The sequence below is a fragment of the Linepithema humile genome, chromosome 7 (genome assembly GCF_040581485.1).
Source record: "Linepithema humile isolate Giens D197 chromosome 7, Lhum_UNIL_v1.0, whole genome shotgun sequence".
Lineage (NCBI taxonomy): Eukaryota > Metazoa > Arthropoda > Insecta > Hymenoptera > Formicidae > Linepithema > Linepithema humile.
The window spans coordinates 13,714,535-13,733,308 of NC_090134.1; the positions used below are offsets into that span (position 1 = coordinate 13,714,535).

General features: G+C 32.0%; 2 protein-coding genes and 1 long non-coding RNA gene across 3 annotated transcripts; 2 read left to right on the forward strand and 1 right to left on the reverse strand.

The window, feature by feature from the left end:
* Window positions 1-1,881: 1,881 nt before the first annotated feature.
* Window positions 1,882-11,433, reverse strand: LOC137001227 (uncharacterized). The gene is made up of 4 exons (XM_067359623.1): window positions 11,255-11,433; window positions 10,899-11,120; window positions 10,688-10,789; window positions 1,882-2,407 (listed from the first exon to the last, which is right to left on the reverse strand). Exons 1-4 carry the CDS (start codon window positions 11,394-11,396, stop codon window positions 2,103-2,105), a joined length of 771 nt encoding a protein of 256 aa, XP_067215724.1. The 5' UTR covers window positions 11,397-11,433; the 3' UTR covers window positions 1,882-2,102.
* LOC137001229 (uncharacterized) lies at window positions 11,401-11,783 on the forward strand. Its single transcript, XR_010891312.1, has 2 exons — window positions 11,401-11,535; window positions 11,750-11,783. It is a non-coding gene; the product is annotated as an uncharacterized lncRNA (long non-coding RNA).
* A 4,458-nt stretch (window positions 11,784-16,241) lies between these two features.
* LOC137001099 (ATP-dependent DNA helicase PIF1-like) lies at window positions 16,242-18,231 on the forward strand. Its single transcript, XM_067359192.1, has one exon. The coding sequence runs from the start codon at window positions 16,425-16,427 to the stop codon at window positions 17,931-17,933; it is 1,509 nt and encodes a 502-aa protein (XP_067215293.1). The 5' UTR covers window positions 16,242-16,424; the 3' UTR covers window positions 17,934-18,231.
* Window positions 18,232-18,774: the final 543 nt, after the last annotated feature.

Sequence of the window (18,774 nt, forward strand, 5' to 3'; positions counted from 1 at the left end):
AAATACAGGTCTAGAAGACGGAATCTTTATTATTCGAGCGATTCGCCTTATTCGATTAAAAACGCTTGGTTTCTTGGCATTTTTCGTACGTAGCATTTTCGCGGGCTGGGGAAGTGACAAAGTATAGCATGCTACGCTGACGCGTGCGCACACGGACGCGTGACGTGCGGTTCTCGCTTGTGTAGTGCCCGCATGGTGGGGGCCGTTCCCCTCATGTTGCTCTGTTGCAGGATGCTCGATCTTGCAGCACTGGTAGCGAGTGACACTCGCGCAGACGTATGTGTAACACACAGCCATATCATGTCTTTATTGGTTCAGGAGCATGCTGGGAAGCGAGATCATACCGGCACGGGCAGGCACGTTGCAACGTTGAAGCACGTGGGAGACAGTTGCCGAATCGTATCGTAAGTTCTTTTCCCCGGTCCGATCATTATAGATTACGATTACACGTTACCATTAACTAGCGTTAAAACATTTTACGTAATTAAATCCGGTTTTATATCTACAAACTTTATTAAACCTGATTAATGGTAGGGTGTAATCGTACGATTTTATGTGCTTGTCGTACGACAAGCACGCGATGTTGCTGCCGACAAAATGTTAAAAAGTGCATATTTGCAATTCTCTAATCGTTTGGACGGGTTAAATGTTATAGTGTTCTGTGATATTAGAACTCGCTGCAACCTACGCTTGTCGGACACTGAAATTTTTTGCATATACGTGTGCAATTCTTTCGTCGTTTGGATACTTTTTGGATACGAGTTATTTTTATATGTAAGTACAATTATTTTTTCTGCTTTCAAGTAAATACACACACACATACACATATACACATACACACACACCTTCATGCATACTTACGTACATATGTATTTTTAAAAAAAGGTAAAAAAAGGCGCCAAGTACACGCTCTTGTCATAACTAAAATAAAACCGTATTGTTTTATCTTTCAAAAAAATTGTTGTATATATTAAACCTTTCAAAAAAACCTGTCATATATATTATCAAGAGATATATTAAAACCTTTCAAAAAAAACTTGTATATATTAAAATTTTCAAAAAAACTATTATATATACTTTCTACAAAAAAATATGATATCAGGAAATGGCACCAAGTGGGACTAAAGAACTACAAAAAAAGTTGTACACTATTTCTATAAAACTCTTCTATAAAATTCTATAAAATTAAAAAATTTTTTAATATATTTAAAAAATAAAAATATTTAATTAAAAAATGAAAAAATATAAAAAATTTAATCAAAATAAAAAAATATTTATTAAAAAACGCAAAAAAACTTGGCGCTGCTACAGTAAACTACATGTTAATTTCATTGCTTTATAATACTTTGTGGTGTAGCAGCGCCAAGTTTTTTTGAGTTTTTTAATAAATATCTTTTTATTTTGATTAAATTTTTTATATTTTTTTATTTTTTAATTAAATATTTTTATTTTTTAAATATATTTAAAAAATTTTTAATTTTATAGAATTTTATAGAAAAGTTTTATAGAAATAGTGTACAACTTTTTTCATAGTTCTTTAATCCCACTTGGTGCCATTTCCTGATATCATATTTTTTTGTGTGTAGAAAGTATATATAATAGTTTTTTTGAAAATTTTAATATATACAAGTTTTTTTTGAAAGGTTTAAATATATCTCTTGATAATATATATGACAGGTTTTTTTGAAAGGTTTAATATATACAACAATTTTTTTGAAAGATAAAACAATACGGTTTTGTTTTAGTTGTGACAAGAGCATGTACTTGGCGCCTTTTTTTACTTTTTTTTAAAAAAGGTAATTTTTTGATAGCTATTTCATTTTTTTGTAATATATACCATGTGCACATATATATATATATATATATATATATACATGACATATATATGACAAATTTATATAACATATATAAATGTTTTATAAATATATGTCTAAGCCAATGATGCAATATTGCGCATAGTGGTTCTCGCTTATGTGGGGCTCGGGACTGTTATGCATATCGCATCTCTGATCTATTTTATATCGCATAGATATATATATGTATATATATATATATTGTTGTTTTGTTATTTTTATCCATGAAGATTTTTAATATAATTAACATTAACATTGTAAAATTAGCATTGTAAAATTGGTCTTAAGATGTAATTCTATTACATTTATTACATTTTTTACTAAACAATTTTTCACAATATACATACCTAGTAAATCATAATTTAGTTCTTTAGTATTAGTGTCAGTATTATTTTGTATTTCTGCATCAACTGTCTTTGAAAAATTAGATTCTTTATTGGTGTTGCACTCAGGTTTAGTATTAATATATTGAACAATTGATAATTTGGCTTTGCGCTTACAATCTTTGTTCAATACAATTTTCGGTGAATGATTCTGCATTCTTTCCTTCATTTCTAAAAAAATGTAGTTTTATTTATATTATTTTCTGGTAATAATTTATATAATATTACTAATTACTTATATAATACAATAACTTATATAATAATTATATATAATAATTATTTTATATAAGTGTGTATACCCAGTAAACACAGAACATTGCGGCAATGTTTGCAATATTGCTGTAATGTTGCTACAATGTTGCAACATTGCCGCAATATTGCTACAGTGTTCTGTGTTCACTGGGTAATTATATATAATAATTATTAAATATAAGTTATAAGTATTAAAAATAATTAAAATATATAACTTATATAATAATTATTTATATACTTGTACTCAGTGATGCGATATCTACTACCGGGCTCGCGGCTCTCGTGCCCCAACACAAGTAAGAAGCGCTTACGTCACGCGTCTGTGTGCGCTCGGCCGTTCGGCTATAGAGAGAGAGCGGACGTCTCTGTCTTGCTACCATCGAGCCGACGTAAACACATTGCGGACGGCTAATGCTCAGAAACAAGCGCTTTTAATCGAGTAAGGCGAGTGCCTAGCGGATTCGAAGTCCCGTATTCGAGACTTGATTTTCGCAACTTTTTTTTTTTTTTTTTTCCAAATTTGTTTCTAACAGTGTAAGTTAGTTAATAATGTTTTTTTGGCTAAAAAATATTATTTCGTATATTAATAATATATTTGCATATGTTAAACTAATAACTAATTATTTTAAAAAGAATACTAATTTGCTATTATAAATAGAAAAATGAAGTCATTTTACAACATACATATTGCAACAAAGTGCAATTTAACATGTGCAATTATTGTTAATTATTACGGAAATGGATGTGAATAGGCTTGTATATTAAAAACGTCACCACTTTCGGTTGTAAGAAACTGAATTCCTTTTATTATTAGAATAAGCCAATACTTACATGCACAAAAAGGGGCGTTGTCAACCACCAACGTGTATTCGAAGGTTTTACAGAGAGTGGTGACGTTTTTAATATACAAGCCTATTCACATCCATTTCCGTAATAGGTTATGGGCCCAGTTGGTCGCGTCTACGCCCAGTGAATAGGTTATGTGCATTGTAGTTACGCACACTTGAGTTAAGGAAAAACTGTCTGTCTTACAAAAAAGGGAAAGCCATGGATAAAATTGCCGTCACGAAGTTCAATGGAACAGATTTCGGGCTGTGGAAGTACCAGATGTCAGTCTTCCTCGAATATCACGGATTATATGATGTCGCGAGCGGCAAGGATGTCAGACCACAAGAACGTTTCGAAAACTGGGATGCTACAGATAAGAAAGCTAAGTATGCATTGACTCAGTCGCTTGAGCTATCTCAGATACGTCACATTGTAAATTGCAGAACCTCAAACGAAATCAGTGCCTCAACGAGGTTTGAGGCACTGTACGAGCAAAAGAACGAAACAAGCGTGCATTTGTTGTTAGCAAGATTCTTCGAGTATAAGATGGATCCAAATAAAATGACGGTGTCGGAACACGTCAGTAACGTTGAACAGATGGCTCGACAACTTGAAGACGTTGGCCATAAACAAGATGAAACAACAATAATTACGAAGATTCTGCATTCGTTACCAGCAAGTTTTTGTTCTGTAATATCAGCTTGGGATTCAGTACCAAGAAACGAACAAAAATTAGCTAATCTGCTGCCTCGTCTCATGAAAGAAGAACAACTGGCTAAAAGCTTCGGTGAGCTCAAGATAAGTAGCGAAGATGAATCTGTTGCATTGTGGGCTAAGAAGTCAAAGCACATCAAAAAGCCTAAGCAAGATAAGAAAACATTCAAAGGAAAATGCTTCAATTGTGATGAAGAAGGACATACGGCTCGACAATGCAAGAAACCTAAACGAGAATCGAAGCAAGCTAACAGCGCATCACAAGGTAAAAGATCGTCTCATGACGATGCATTCACAGCATCATTCTCTACGGCTCAGCGCGAACGCCCGAACGAAGATTGTTGGATAGCTGATTCAGGAGCTAGCAATCATATGACGTTTCGACGAGAATGGTTCGAGACATTCAAGGCGATTGACGACAAGTCTGTACCGATAACTGTAGAAAACAAAAACATTGTTTATGCAGGTGGCCAAGGTAATATTAGAGTTATATCAACGGTAAACGGTAAAGAACGAGAAGGTACACTATATGACGTACTCTGGATTCCGGACTTAGGTCGTAATCTATTAAGCATCGGCGCAAGCGCAAAACATGGCAACAGAACAATCATCGAAGAAGATCAAATCAAGATCGTTAACAAAAGAAACCAGACACTCATGACTGGTTACAGTTATGAACGAAACTTGTACACGATGAACACACAAGTTGTGCTACCAGAACATGAAGCTCATCATGCCGAAAATGATGTACAACCGCTGTCGGTGTGGCACGAACGACTCGGTCACGTGAGCTATAAGAAACTGGAACAAATGGCTACTAGTGGCACAGTTAAAAACGTGAACGTCGCAAAGATCAGTAGTAGCGAAAAGTTTTGTGAAGCCTGCATCTTTGGCAAGCAGACACGCAAGCAATTCAACGAATCGGACACTCGTGCAAAGCAGCCAGGTGAATTGATACATTTTGATGTCTGCGGTCCAATGTCAACTTCGTCTCTCGGTGGAAATACTGTATTGGTAGTTTTTGTAGACGACTACACTGGATTTCTAATCGTTCGTCCTATGAAAAATCGCACTGAAATTGTCGACGCCGTCGAAAGTGTTATTACAATTTTTAATTCGTATGGACACACAATAAAGCGTTTTCGGTCCGATAACGCACGAGAATTTATTAGCAAAGACATGAAGCGAATTATGAACAGAAACAAGATAGTTCATGAATCTTCGACGCCGCGTGCACCACAACAAAACGGTCGTGCTGAACGACAAATCAGAACAATCGTCGAGACTGGACGCACGTTGCTGGCTGCAGCAGACTTATCTTTATCGCTTTGGGCCGAAGCTGGAAGAACAGCCGCAATTATTCGGAACCGAATACCTTTGGATCGACTTGGTGGCAAAACACCGTGGGAGATGTTCACAGGTGAACAACCAAACGTCAGCTTTTTACGTATCTATGGTAGTGATGCGTACGCTCATATCGAAGATCAATTTAGAAGCAAATTCGATAAGAAGTCAAAGAAGCTTGTACTTGTGGGTTATGAACCAGGCTCGAAAGCTTATCGTCTCTGGGAGCGCGGCACGAAGAACGTGTATGTGCGATCAACGTTAAAATTGTCGAACCTCGTCCAATGGCAGCCGTTAAATTCATTGAAGAAGAAGATATAGAACAATTAGAAATAAAACAGGAAAAACAAAATACTGACTCCGTAACATTAATAAATATAAAATAATATTTTTTAGCCAAAAACATTATCTAATGATTCACTTGATGGTACAGTGCTAGAAACAAATATCGAAAAAGAAAAAAATGTTACAAAAGCAGTTTTCAAATACAAGATTTTCAATATTCCTGCCACTCGCCTTAATCGATTAGCCACGCTTGCTTCTTAACATTTATCTCTATCGAAAAATTACACACCTGGAAAATTTTTAACTATTTATTTTAAATTACTGCATATTAGCAAAAGTTACTGTACTGTGGAGATTAGTGGAGAAACGGTAACATACAATGCAGTCAAATACATCTTACAAATGCAGTCAAATAGATCGAAGATTTTCTGCACTCTTGTTAGCATGTTAAAGTATGTGTAGCGTATTATTAGTTCATTAGTAATTTTAAGTGTTATTAATAGTGGTCTTCCACACCACCTTTGAGGTTCCACTAACTAGGCGCGTTCGATTTTTTTTAAGTGAATCGTCGCCTGGAGCCCTATCGTACCACTTTTTTAAAATTGAAATTCAAGATAAAAGTAATTATTATTGTTTTGATGTTGATGGACCATCATCTGCAATATGTAACGTTATATTTTTTTTTATTTTCCCAGGACTACTGGCGTACAGTGTCTTTGCCGACATCAAAGACAAATGCCTCTCATTAATGTCCATATTTAGCACTGTTTCCTTACGCGATTTTAATGCTGATTTTAAAACACAAAGAGCGTTAACATTGGTGACCGAAAGTTTGTTGCGTTTTTTGGTTTTTAAATCAGATAAAACTGAAGACATCCTTTCAGGATCTGCATTAGAATTAGGCAGTGTTTGAATAGCATTCACCAAAGATTTCATATTAGGATATTTTATAGTGTTGTTACTTCGTAAAATTTTTTTCCACATATCATCAAAATTTAAATTAGAAAAATTTATTTTGTCTGTCTCAGTAAAATCTTCATGTAATTTCAACCATTCTTCCCGCAAACCGTTTTCGTCAAATCCGCCTATAGTTTTGGCAATAAAAGAAACATCGTTAAATGATATTTCTCTATCATTATCTGATAAAGCTACATTTGCTTCTAAAACTGTCAATGTGGACAAAAATTTGTCATTAATTGGTAATCTTTTACTAATTTCTTCAGCAGCGGTGACGTAAAATTGTAAACAATTTTCTCGTACATTTGTAATTATGTTACATTTGTAATCGTACATCGTGTCTGTAGATCCTTCTTTTATTAATTCATCGAGATATTCCTCGCATTCGGATCCCAAATTTATTTCTTGTAAAGATTTTTGATTCTCTTTTTCAGAAAATTTAATATTAGTACATACGGTTTTCAATAATTCTGGCTTCAAAAAGTATTTGCATATTGTTGTTAAAAATTTTACTGACTTTGGTTGCAATAAATGAATTCTTGTTTCTGTTGCTTGGAAAAATGCATTAAATGAATTAAACTAATCTAAAATATGCTCTAAAAATAAAAAATATGCTTTTACATCGTAACTTCCCATGACAGACATTAAATCTTTTGCAGACTTTGATTTGTCTGCCAACGCCATATCAGTGAGAAAAAGCTTGATAGCATCCCAAGATTCAAGAATTCTTTCAATACATGAATGGCGAGAAAGCCATCGCGTATGAGACAATTTTAAAATGTTGTGACTTGTTTCCAAAAAGCAATCACTAAAGTCTCTATAAATAGCTGAACGCTTAGGACTACTATTAATATAATTTGAAATTTTTTTCAAAAATTCTTCGCAATACTCTGGTATTTTTGCACATGCAGAATGTGCAATCAATGCAGCAGAATGGCATGGACACGCAAATGTTAGTAAATGTTTACAAGTTTCTTCTAATTTTCTTTTAAATGACGTATATTTTCCTACCATAACAGGCGCATTGTCACATGATAAAGCAATAATATTTGTAAATGGAATCTGTAATCTCCACATCTCATTTTGAAATGCATGAAATATTTTGTCCGCACTGCTACTTTTCGCGTCAATATTAATTAATTTTACTAATTGCGTGCGAATATCTAATGTTTCAGAATCAACAAATCGAACAAGAAACGTCATCCACTTTTCATTAGAAATATCAGACGTTTCGTCTATAAAAATAGAAAATTTGGTATTTCGAATGCTTTCAACCACACGATCTGTTTCTATTGGGCATAGTACATTTGAAATAATGTTTGTACATTTCTTTCGGCTCATACTCATTTTTTGTAATACGTCCGAATCCTTTCCTATCTCTTGGAAAAAATTGAGAATATCTTTCGCAGTTTGGAAAGGAATATTTCTATCTGCGATCAACGCTGCATATCGAATTTCTGCCAATTTCCTTCGCTCTTTAAGTGAAATCGATTCCTCTATCATATCGACATCTTCGTCTGTTTCTTGTTGTCTGTTTTGTTCCACGTGTTTTTTAGAAAATGCGTGACGATATACGTTAGATAAATCTCCAATAAATGATTTGTTGCAAAATGTGCAAAAAAATGCACGCTTGTCATTTGACACTTCGCGTAACCATGGCTTAAATAATGCTATATCCAACCATTCTTTTTGAAATTTAATGTCATATTTTGAAATTTTGGTTCTTGGACTTATATCGTCATCTGATATATTTTGTTTCATCTTGTCCTTATGACTCGCAGAATTTGCATGTCTTGCAACATACGATGAATAACAAGACATTTCTTTATTGCATATAATACAATAAAAAAGACTTTCGTCCGATGATACTTTACGAATCCAAGGTTTGAAACGATCATCTTGAAGCCAAAATTCCGAAAAACTTCGTTTACGTGTATTTTTTGCCTTGTCATTCATTTTTATAGTAAAAAATAGAAGTTAGCGAATAATATAGAATAATTTGAAATGCACGATCGCAGTCGGAATCCCTGCAATACGAGTTAACTGTCTGAACACGAAAATATTACAAATGCATATAAAATATAAAATATAAATAAAATATTTACTTGCAAGTATAAAGTAACAGGACTTTAAGACTCCAGTTTCGTTTGCCAATGCGCCAATAATTAAAAAAACTATATAATAATAAAACATTTAAAAAAATATAATAAAAGAAAAAAGAAATATAATTTATATCTCACTAGTTACGGCTATAGTATCTCCTTCAAACAGCAACACGCAGCGAAACAATGTCTCGTAAAATATTAAATTATAATTATTATAATAATTATAGCACTGGGAAAATAAATATACGTATTCAACAAAGATTTTCAAAGATTTTTACTGGACTGTAACCGACGGTAACAACCAAGAAAGTGAGCATTGTGTTTTAATATTAGGAATTATATTTTATAGATGTATACAGAATTGACCGTGAGACGTGCGAGTGAATAAACGCAAAATCTTGAAACAGACGAAGACGGAAGAAGTGTGTTAAGATTGCTGTTTTCGTATTCAGCTGTTGTTGTATTCAGCTGTTTTAATAGAAAAATAAAATATGTATATACAGAAATTGTTGAAAATTAAATTACATATAACACTAAACTTTCATACATTTATTTTCAATAATTTCTTTATACATTTTATTTCTCTATATGTACTTTATACTACTTTATAACAATCTTCAAACCATAAAAGAATTTTTTAATAGACGGTCAAGAATTTAGAGAAATTTACTTTTATTTTAACTTTAATTATTTATTTTATTTTTATATTTATTTCTTTTATTTTTGCACAAGATATGGTCCATCAACATCAAGACAATAAAAATTACTTTTACCTTAAATTATAATTTTAAAAAAGTGGTACGATAGGGCTCCAGGCGACGATTCACTTAAAAAAAATCGAACGCGCCTAGTTAGTGGAACCTCAAAGGTGGTGTGGAAGACCACTATTAATAACACTTAAAATTACTAATGAACTAATAATACGCTACACATACTTTAACATGCTAACAAGAGTGCAATAAATCTTCGATCTATTTGACTGCATTTGTAAGATGTATTTGACTGCATTGTATGTTACCGTTTCTCCACTAATCTCCACAGTACAGTAACTTTTGCTAATATGCAGTAATTTAAAATAAATAGTTAAAAATTTTCCAGGTGTGTAATCTTTCGATAGAGATAAATGTTAAGAAGCAAGCGTGGCTAATCGATTAAGGCGAGTGGCAGGAATATTGAAAATCTTGTATTTGAGAACTGCTTTTGTAACATTTTTTTTCTTTTTTGATATTTGTTTCTAGCACTGTACCATCAAGTGAATCATTAGATAATGCTTTTAGCTAAAAAATATTATTTTATATTTATTAACAATAATTGCACATGTTAAATTGCACTTTGTTGCAATATGTATGTTGTAAAATGACTTCATTTTTCTATTTATAATAGCAAATTAGTATTCTTTTTAAAATAATTAGTTATTAGTTTAACATATGCAAATATATTATTAATATACGAAATAATATTTTTTAGCCAAAAAAACATTATTAACTAACTTACACTGTTAAAAACAAATTTGGAAAAAAGAAAAAAAAAAGTTGCGAAAATCAAGTCTCGAATACGGGACTTCGAATCCGCTAGGCACTCGCCTTACTCGATTAAAAGCGCTTGTTTCTGAGCATTAGCCGTCCGCAATGTGTTTACGTCGGCTCGATGGTAGCAAGACAGAGACGTCCGCTCTCTCTCTATAGCCGAACGGCCGAGCGCACACAGACGCGTGACGTAAGCGCTTCTTACTTGTGTTGGGGCACGAGAGCCGCAAGCCCGGTAGTAGATATCGCATCACTGCTTGTACTTCATCTTGATTTATATGTGAAGTAAAACAGCATTCATTTTTATTCAGTCAATATTTAATGTGTAGTAATACTTATCAAATTGATTATATACTGGTTTTTTTATGATTAGTAGTAATTGTTATCTTGTATCACTGTACTAACTATATTTAAAAGATCAAATTCTTTAATATTCTTACCCTTAGTTTTACTATTTGAACACTGAGATCTTAATATTTTGGCATTGCACTTTAACACAGTTTTTATCAAATGAGGATTTACGTTTTCATCATTTTCTTTATCTAAAAATAAAATTAAATTTTATTGAGTTTTTATTTTATAAACTATATAAAAAGTATAACCTAAATTTTCTTGGTAACATATTTAGTAGATATTTATTATATCACATACCTAACTGATCATATATTAGTTTTTTAATATTGGTATCAGGGTTACTTTTTAATACTGATTCAGTTATCTGTGAATGTGGACTGGATATGACTTTATTTTTATTGCACGTAGTTTCACTATTTGCACACTGGATATCTGATAATTTGTTAATGCCCTTTATTATAACCTTTGGTGAACTAGTATCTAAGCTCTTTTTTATTTCTAAAAGAGTGTGTCTTTCATCTAAAAATAATTAAAATTAATTTATTATATTTGTTTCGTAATCAGTTTGATGCAACTGTAATTTGTATTATATTTTTACTTATTTCACTGTAACTTTCTAAATGCCCAAAGACTTGAAATAATATTCTACTTACCCGACTTACAAAAGAATATTCCAACGCATCGTTTTCCATTTTCTAGTTTTATCCAATAATCTTTTTTCCTTTTACGACTTACATTACTTGATTTTACAACGATCATTTGTTTAGTATGTTTAATTTTAAGTAAGGAAAACATGATTAAAGCTAGAAGTATGAAAAACAATGTACAGTATGTATTTACATCAAAGCTACTAATTACCGTGCAATTTAAGATTACATAACCTGAAGTACGTCTGCAGCATGTATCATGTCCGGTAATAGCATAGACGTAATAAGTATAGACTGCTCATGACATTCGCAGAGTGTCGAGAGTTTAGAAAGAGTAAGAAGAATTTGAATAGAATCCTTTTCTCTGTCACACATACTCTTCCTAACCGAGTTGAAAAGAAATAGCGATTCTATTGAAATTGTGCGTTCTCTATACACGCTTCGCTTAGGCGTAGAGATAGGGAACGAGCAATCTATACTTACTACGTCTATGGGTAATAGCAAAATTTTGACAATAAGAGTTAATACAATAAGTTAGTACAAGAGTTAGTACAATAAGACTCTACAGTACATTTTGGCTGTGTTCCGATTTACTGCCAGTATTGAAAATCTATAGTTTACGTCACGTACGCGACAGATTATGATAATATGTGCGTTATTACAATCGGCGTTCCATTGTAAATTTATTTGTAAGATTGTCATTGAAGATGGTTTAATATCAGAAAACCAAAACGTTAGATATTTTTGTTAAAAATAAAGAATTTTTCGGCAAAGATAACTTGCTGTGGCTCTATGCCTTTTTATATTATCCATTTTTATATTATTTACTTAAAAAAAAATAAAAGTATTTTAATGAATAAAAACATCGCATATAACATATATTTAATTGATAATTTTTTTTCAAAAATTGATGTCCTACAAAAAATTTTTTACATAAATAAATAAAAATAAATTATGAATACAAGATAAATAAGAATGGCGAAATTTAATTATTATTAATTGCTACATATACAAACTTCTCTTACTTTCAAATTTCTTCTCTTACTTCTTACAAACTTCTCTTACTTACAAATTTCTTTTACTTGCAGGATTTTTTTTTTTAATTAAATGCTTCCAAACATGTAAATAAATATTGTTTAAAACTATATATAGCTTATTTATTTGATATAAAAATTAATAATTTTATCCTTTGTTGGTGTATTTGAAAAAAATTCTATATATTGTATGTTTGTCCTGGAACATACCATTATACATAGAATTTTTCCAGGACAGTCCTGGAAATCAACATTGTCCTGGAAGTTGCCATTATGCAAGTGTCTTGGAAAACTTTAAAAACGTAATATCTCAAAAACGGAAAAAAATATTGAATTTTTTGTGATCGGAATGTGTTTGAATCATAATCCTTTATTGAAATGCAGTAAAAAAACACGAGATTTTTAAGTGTCCCGGAACAAACCCTTTGACATATATATATATATATATACAGGGTGTCAATTAAGTCCCGGGACGGCTGAATATTTTCTCATGTAAGGTATTTTTGAAAAAGGTCAAGGTCATTTCTGAAGTAATTTTCAACGAGGAATTCAACGGTGACCTTCAATTTGACCTTGAGCTTAACCTTCAAAGTCATTTCAAGGTTAGGTTAGGTTTTTTAAATAGAAACCCCCATTTTTGATTCCAAAATCTAATAGCTGGTGTCAAGAGCTTTTCAAAACACTATAATGAAGTTATTTTTCATTAAGTACTTTTCGAGTTATGAGGCTTGTAAATTACAGTATTTTGACATAAAATACAAAATATCTTGTAAAACATTCAATTTTTGGGAATTTTACCTTAATACTTTTATGCATAAAATAATGAGACGAATCAATTGGTATAAAAAAAAACACATAGTTGCTTTTAAGAAAAAGTATGCAGTTGTATGTTGCAAACTACATATTTTTTCTTGAAAGCAACTATGTGTTTTCTTTATACCAATTGATTCGTCTCATTATTTTATGCATAAAAGTATTAAGGTAAGATTCCCAAAAATTGAATGATTTACAAGATATTTTGTATTTTATGTCAAAATACTGTAATTTACAAGCCTCATAACTCGAAAAGTACTTAATAAAAAATAACTTCATTATAGTGTTTTGAAAAGCTCTTGATACCAGCTATTAGATTTTGGAATCAAAAATAGGGATTTCTATTTAAAAAACCTAACCTAACCTTGAAATGACCTTGAAGGTCAAGCTCAAGGTCAAATTGAAGTCACCGTTAAATTCCTCGTTAAAAATTACTTCAGAAATGACCTTGACCTTTTTCAAAAATACCTTACATGAGAAAATATTCAGCCGTCCCGGGACTTAATTGACACCCTGTATATATATATATAAATTAATTGATTAATTAGTTATTTTGTATTTACTACATAAGGATAAAAATATGAAAAGTATATGACATTTTTCTTCAGTGATATATATAGTATTAAATGTATATTTTTTATTTATTATTTTGTCATATTTAGTTTGTATTTATTTGACACCTTGTATACGCCTATGTTTTCTCGGACATTATATTGCAGCCTTGCGACGAAATTTCAGTCGAGGAAACAAGCGCAAGCATCGTTTGTTTACAAACTTCCGATGACACACGTACACAGACCACACGTCAGTGTAGTTATTGTTGAGTTACCACTACAAACAAATGCGTACACACGGACCTACGCGGCGTAGGCTACGCCGATAATGTCGTTTCATTTTTAGTACCATCGAAATGATGGCGCTTTCGCGTCGGAGTTCGGCTGCCACTCCAGCATCCCCTTAAACGTTATCAAAAATTTCTTGAAACTGTTGATACATGTGCTTTAAAAAATATACCTACATTGGTAGAAGATATGTATAAATGTACAGTAAAAACTTCAGATTTAAAATTGGGTCACGCGCAAAGTTGTTACATCGATTTAACTCTTTGTAAAGCGATGCTTTTACCAGTTGTATTGCTATCGCCTCACTTTCCAAAAGTAAGAAATATTAAACGTTTGATTTATCAACTCCCAAGTGTTTGTGGACAAATGTTTAAGTTAGATAAAGCATTAAATTGTGCTGATTTAGATGTATTAAATGAAATTGTGACTGCAGCACAAGAAATAACAGATATGTACAAACGTAAGCAAAGCGATGCAATTGCAAATGAGGATGATATATTTTCTAAATATAAGAATGCATTTAAGATATTGAAAAAACGCTTAATGGATACACCGCGTCATGCTTGTGTATCATGTGAAAGACTTTGTTATAGAAGAAACGTTTCTGAGATCACAAGTCTTAGAATAAAAATGGATACTCCAATTTGGAAAGATTTAATGAAACATGTAAAAAAGCAACAAATTAATTTGCAGTACATATGTATTTATTGTAAAGGAAAATTTCGTGAAGGTTCGATGCCTGCATATTGCATCTTGAATAATCTTCGTACAAATCATGTGCCGGATGTGATATCATCTCTTAACACATTCGAAAAGATTCTTATACAGAGAGCTAAAGCGTTTCAAACTGTTGTTAAAATGGGAACTGTTATGAATAAAAAATTACCTGGAAGACAAATGATACAAAAAATTAAAGGTAGAACCTTTCATTTACCACTTCCAATACAAGAGACATTAAACAAATTATGTTCTGAAACTGATGCGATAAATATTAATCATGAATTATATATCTTAGTTAGAGGTATTCCCACAAAATCTAAAGTTATCTGGGAAGAGATGGTAAATGTTACAAAAGTAATTGATGCATTGATGTGGTTGAAGAACAACAATCCTTTATATTCTGGAATAATAATACCGAATTCACACGATGATTTAGTTTTGCAATTGAATAATATGGAATTCCAAATGCAAGAGGATGAAAATGTTGAACAAGATATATTTGATGAGGAACATGAATTATTAAGTAATTCAAAATCCAAAATGCAGGAAATGGAAAACGTTGAAGATAAGGCAATGAGTCGACATGAGGCATTACTAACTCAGATTATTAATGATAATGATAACTATGAGCAATATTCTATATATCCATTATATGAAAAAAGGGAAAATAAAACTGCAACGGCTTTATATCAAATGTTAAAAATTCAGGATATACCTATGGATAATCGTGAAAAATGTTTGGATTTGTTATGTTTTCCTGATTTATATCCTTACGGTATTAATGGAGAGCATGCAGATAGGGAGGTCAAGCTTCATGACCATGAATTCATTAAATGTCGCTTAATGTCCAAACATCCGCAGTATAGATTAAATCAACAATATCTATTTTATTTGTTAAACGGTACCAATATACGTCAGTTAAAACGTGGAATTTATCATAAAATGTATACTACTAATCAACGAGCTCGTTATACGGCTAAGGAATATTTAGAGGCAATGTCTAAAGATTTATTAGAATCTAATTTGAGCACAATATTTGCGTCGCTAAGGAATACGGAACAATTTTGGCGTAGACCGAGAAGTGATTTAAATTGTATGACACACCATTATGGACCCGCAACATGGTTTCTAACATTAAGTCCTGGTGAATGGTTGTGGGAAGAATTAGGTGAATACATTTGTAAAGTAAATGGATGGTGTGATACATCGTTAAGCACCAGTGCACTTATCGCTAAAGATCCTGTGTCAACATCGAGATTTCTCGATAACATGTTTTGGACAATGCTTGATTTTATTTGTTCGGAAGATAATCCAATTGGAGAGGTAATGCATTATTTCTGGCGACGAGAATATCAAGGTAGAGGAATACAACATTTTCATTTATTAATTTGGATTGAAGATGCCCCAATTATTGGTGAATCTAGTATGAAAAAAGTTTCCAAATTTATTTTACAACATGTTAGCTGTAAAATTCCAAATAAAAATATCTCACCACTATTGCACAGGCGTGTTAATACACATCAACGACACAAACATAACGACTATTGTCTTCGTTCTAAAAAAGTAGGACGTAAAGTTGTTCGAGTATGTTGTTTTGGATTTCCTCGTTCTGTTACTGAGTCTTTAAAAATAATTAAGGTCAAAACTGCAATAGCAGGTAGAAAACAATTGAAACATAAAAGTAGGCTTTACAATATTTCTCGAACAGAAGAAGAAATCAATATAAATGATTATAATCCTGTCCTTTTAACTGCTTGGAAAGGAAATATGGATATACAATTTATTGGCAAAAAATCGACATTGCTTACCTGGTACATTACCAAATATATGAATAAAGCGGCAAAATGTGAGTTGTCTGATATTATTCTTGATGCTAAAAATAATACAAATAAATCATTGGCCAGCCGTCTTTGGAATATTGCTTTGCGATTTACGAGTAACAGAGAATGTGGAGCTCTTGAAGCTGCTGATACATTACTGGGTATCGCTTTATATGGAACCGATTCAGATACAACTATTAGATGGTTAGATGTTAATCGAATTAGATCACGAAAATTAAAAACTCGTAAAGAGATTGAGGCACTTGCTAGTCAATCGACAGATTTATTTCATGAATCGTTGATAGATGATCACTATCCACAGAGACCAGAAGAACTGGAATTTATGTCTCTTTACGAGTTCGCAAAATGGTATGATATCAGAAAAGCCAAACCACGAAATAACAAAGGTGAATTTTATAAAATGGGCAATGGTTACTATCTTATACGACGACAGCGAGGATATCTTATCAATCATTATAAATATAATATTAAGATACAACCGGAAAATTATTTCTTTTCATTATTACTTATGTTTCAACCGTGGAACAAATTAGAAGATCTTAAAAATGAATGTGATACTTATGCAGAATCATTTCACAAAGTAAAACTACATTTAACGGAAGCATTAAAATATCACGAAAAGCTAGAAGAATTGCAAGAAGCATTTGAAGCTGCTAAACAGTTGGTTCAAGAATGTTTAGATAAAGCACAAAAACGTGAATCACAGGATGATCCTGATAATCCGATAGGTGTTGAAAATATAGAAGCGGGTAAAGCGATGCAAGACTTTAAAGATCTCGATGATAAGAATAATATTCAAGAAATCGATGTCTCTGAAATGATAGGACAATTAAACATGGATCAGAAAAGAGTATTTGACAGAATCATTACCACTATACAGTCAGATAATTTAATATTGCGACTGTATGTTAGCGGAGAAGGTGGTACTGGAAAAAGCTTTTTAATCAAAACTGTTACATGTTGGATCAAACAAAATCTCGAAAAAGATACTGCTGTATCAGCACCTACTGGTATAGCAGCGTTTAATATAGACGGCTTGACAGTTCATAGATTGCTTCAATTACCTGTTGAACATGGTCATACTCCTAAATATAGAAAATTGTCTGACCATGTGTTACCAATTCTGCGAACGGAGCTAAAGGATGTTATTCTTTTTATAATTGATGAAGTATCAATGATATCTAATTTGACTTTTATGTACATACATCTTCGATTGTCTGAAATATTTGATTCAAGTGATTGTGATGATGGCTGGTTTGGTAAAAGGCATATTCTTTTGTTTGGAGATTTGCTTCAATTGCCTCCTGTACGTGAAGATTCTGTCTTTAAAGATTTGTCAAATGAAAAAGTTGACAAATATATCGGTTGCCTACAGACTGTAAATTTGTGGACTACATTATTTGATTACGATGAGTTGACAATTAATATGCGCTAGCAAGGAGATGAGTCTTATCGTGAATTATTGTCAAGACTTTGTATTGGTTTATTAACAAAGTCTGATTATGAAATTCTGGAAAATAGGAAAATATCTTTTACAAAAGATTCCTTCGAATCTAGATTAAATGAATTATGTAATTTTATTAACAATTTGCCATCAGATACCGTTTGTTTATTGCCCACTTGTCACATGTGTGACGTTTTGAATGCTGCAATGTTAAGTCGTATTGCTTCGAAAGAAATATTATTAATTGCTGAAGATACAATCGAATGTATTCCATATATAAAAAAGAAAATATTAAGTGTTGGAAAATAATAATGATGATAATTCGAAAACAGCTGGGCTTTCGAAACAAATTGTTATAAAAATTGGGGCAAAAGTTATGATAAGGCGTAATATTGATGCTAGTTTGGGTCTTGTTAATGGTACAATTGCTAAAGTCATTTCAGTTGTACAAGATATTTCTAACGGTTATATAGAAAAAATCAAGCTTTTCTTGCCATCAGGTTTAGAATATTTAATTGAAAGAGTAAATGTCAAATTTGCGGTGATGGAGAAAGCATATGTTATTCAAAAACAATTTCCATTGTGTCTAAGTTACGAAATTACTGTTCATAAAAGCCAAGACCTGAGTTTGCAGAATGCTATTATGGACATAGGTAATTCTGTATTTAGTCACGGTCAAGTGTATGTTGCATTGTCACGAGTAACATCTTTAGATGGATTGCATTTGATTAATTTTGACCCTTCATCTATAGAAGCTAGTGAAGAAGCTATTGTTGAATATAATCGATTAAAACGAATACACAAACCCAAAACAGATATAATCTCTGTTTCA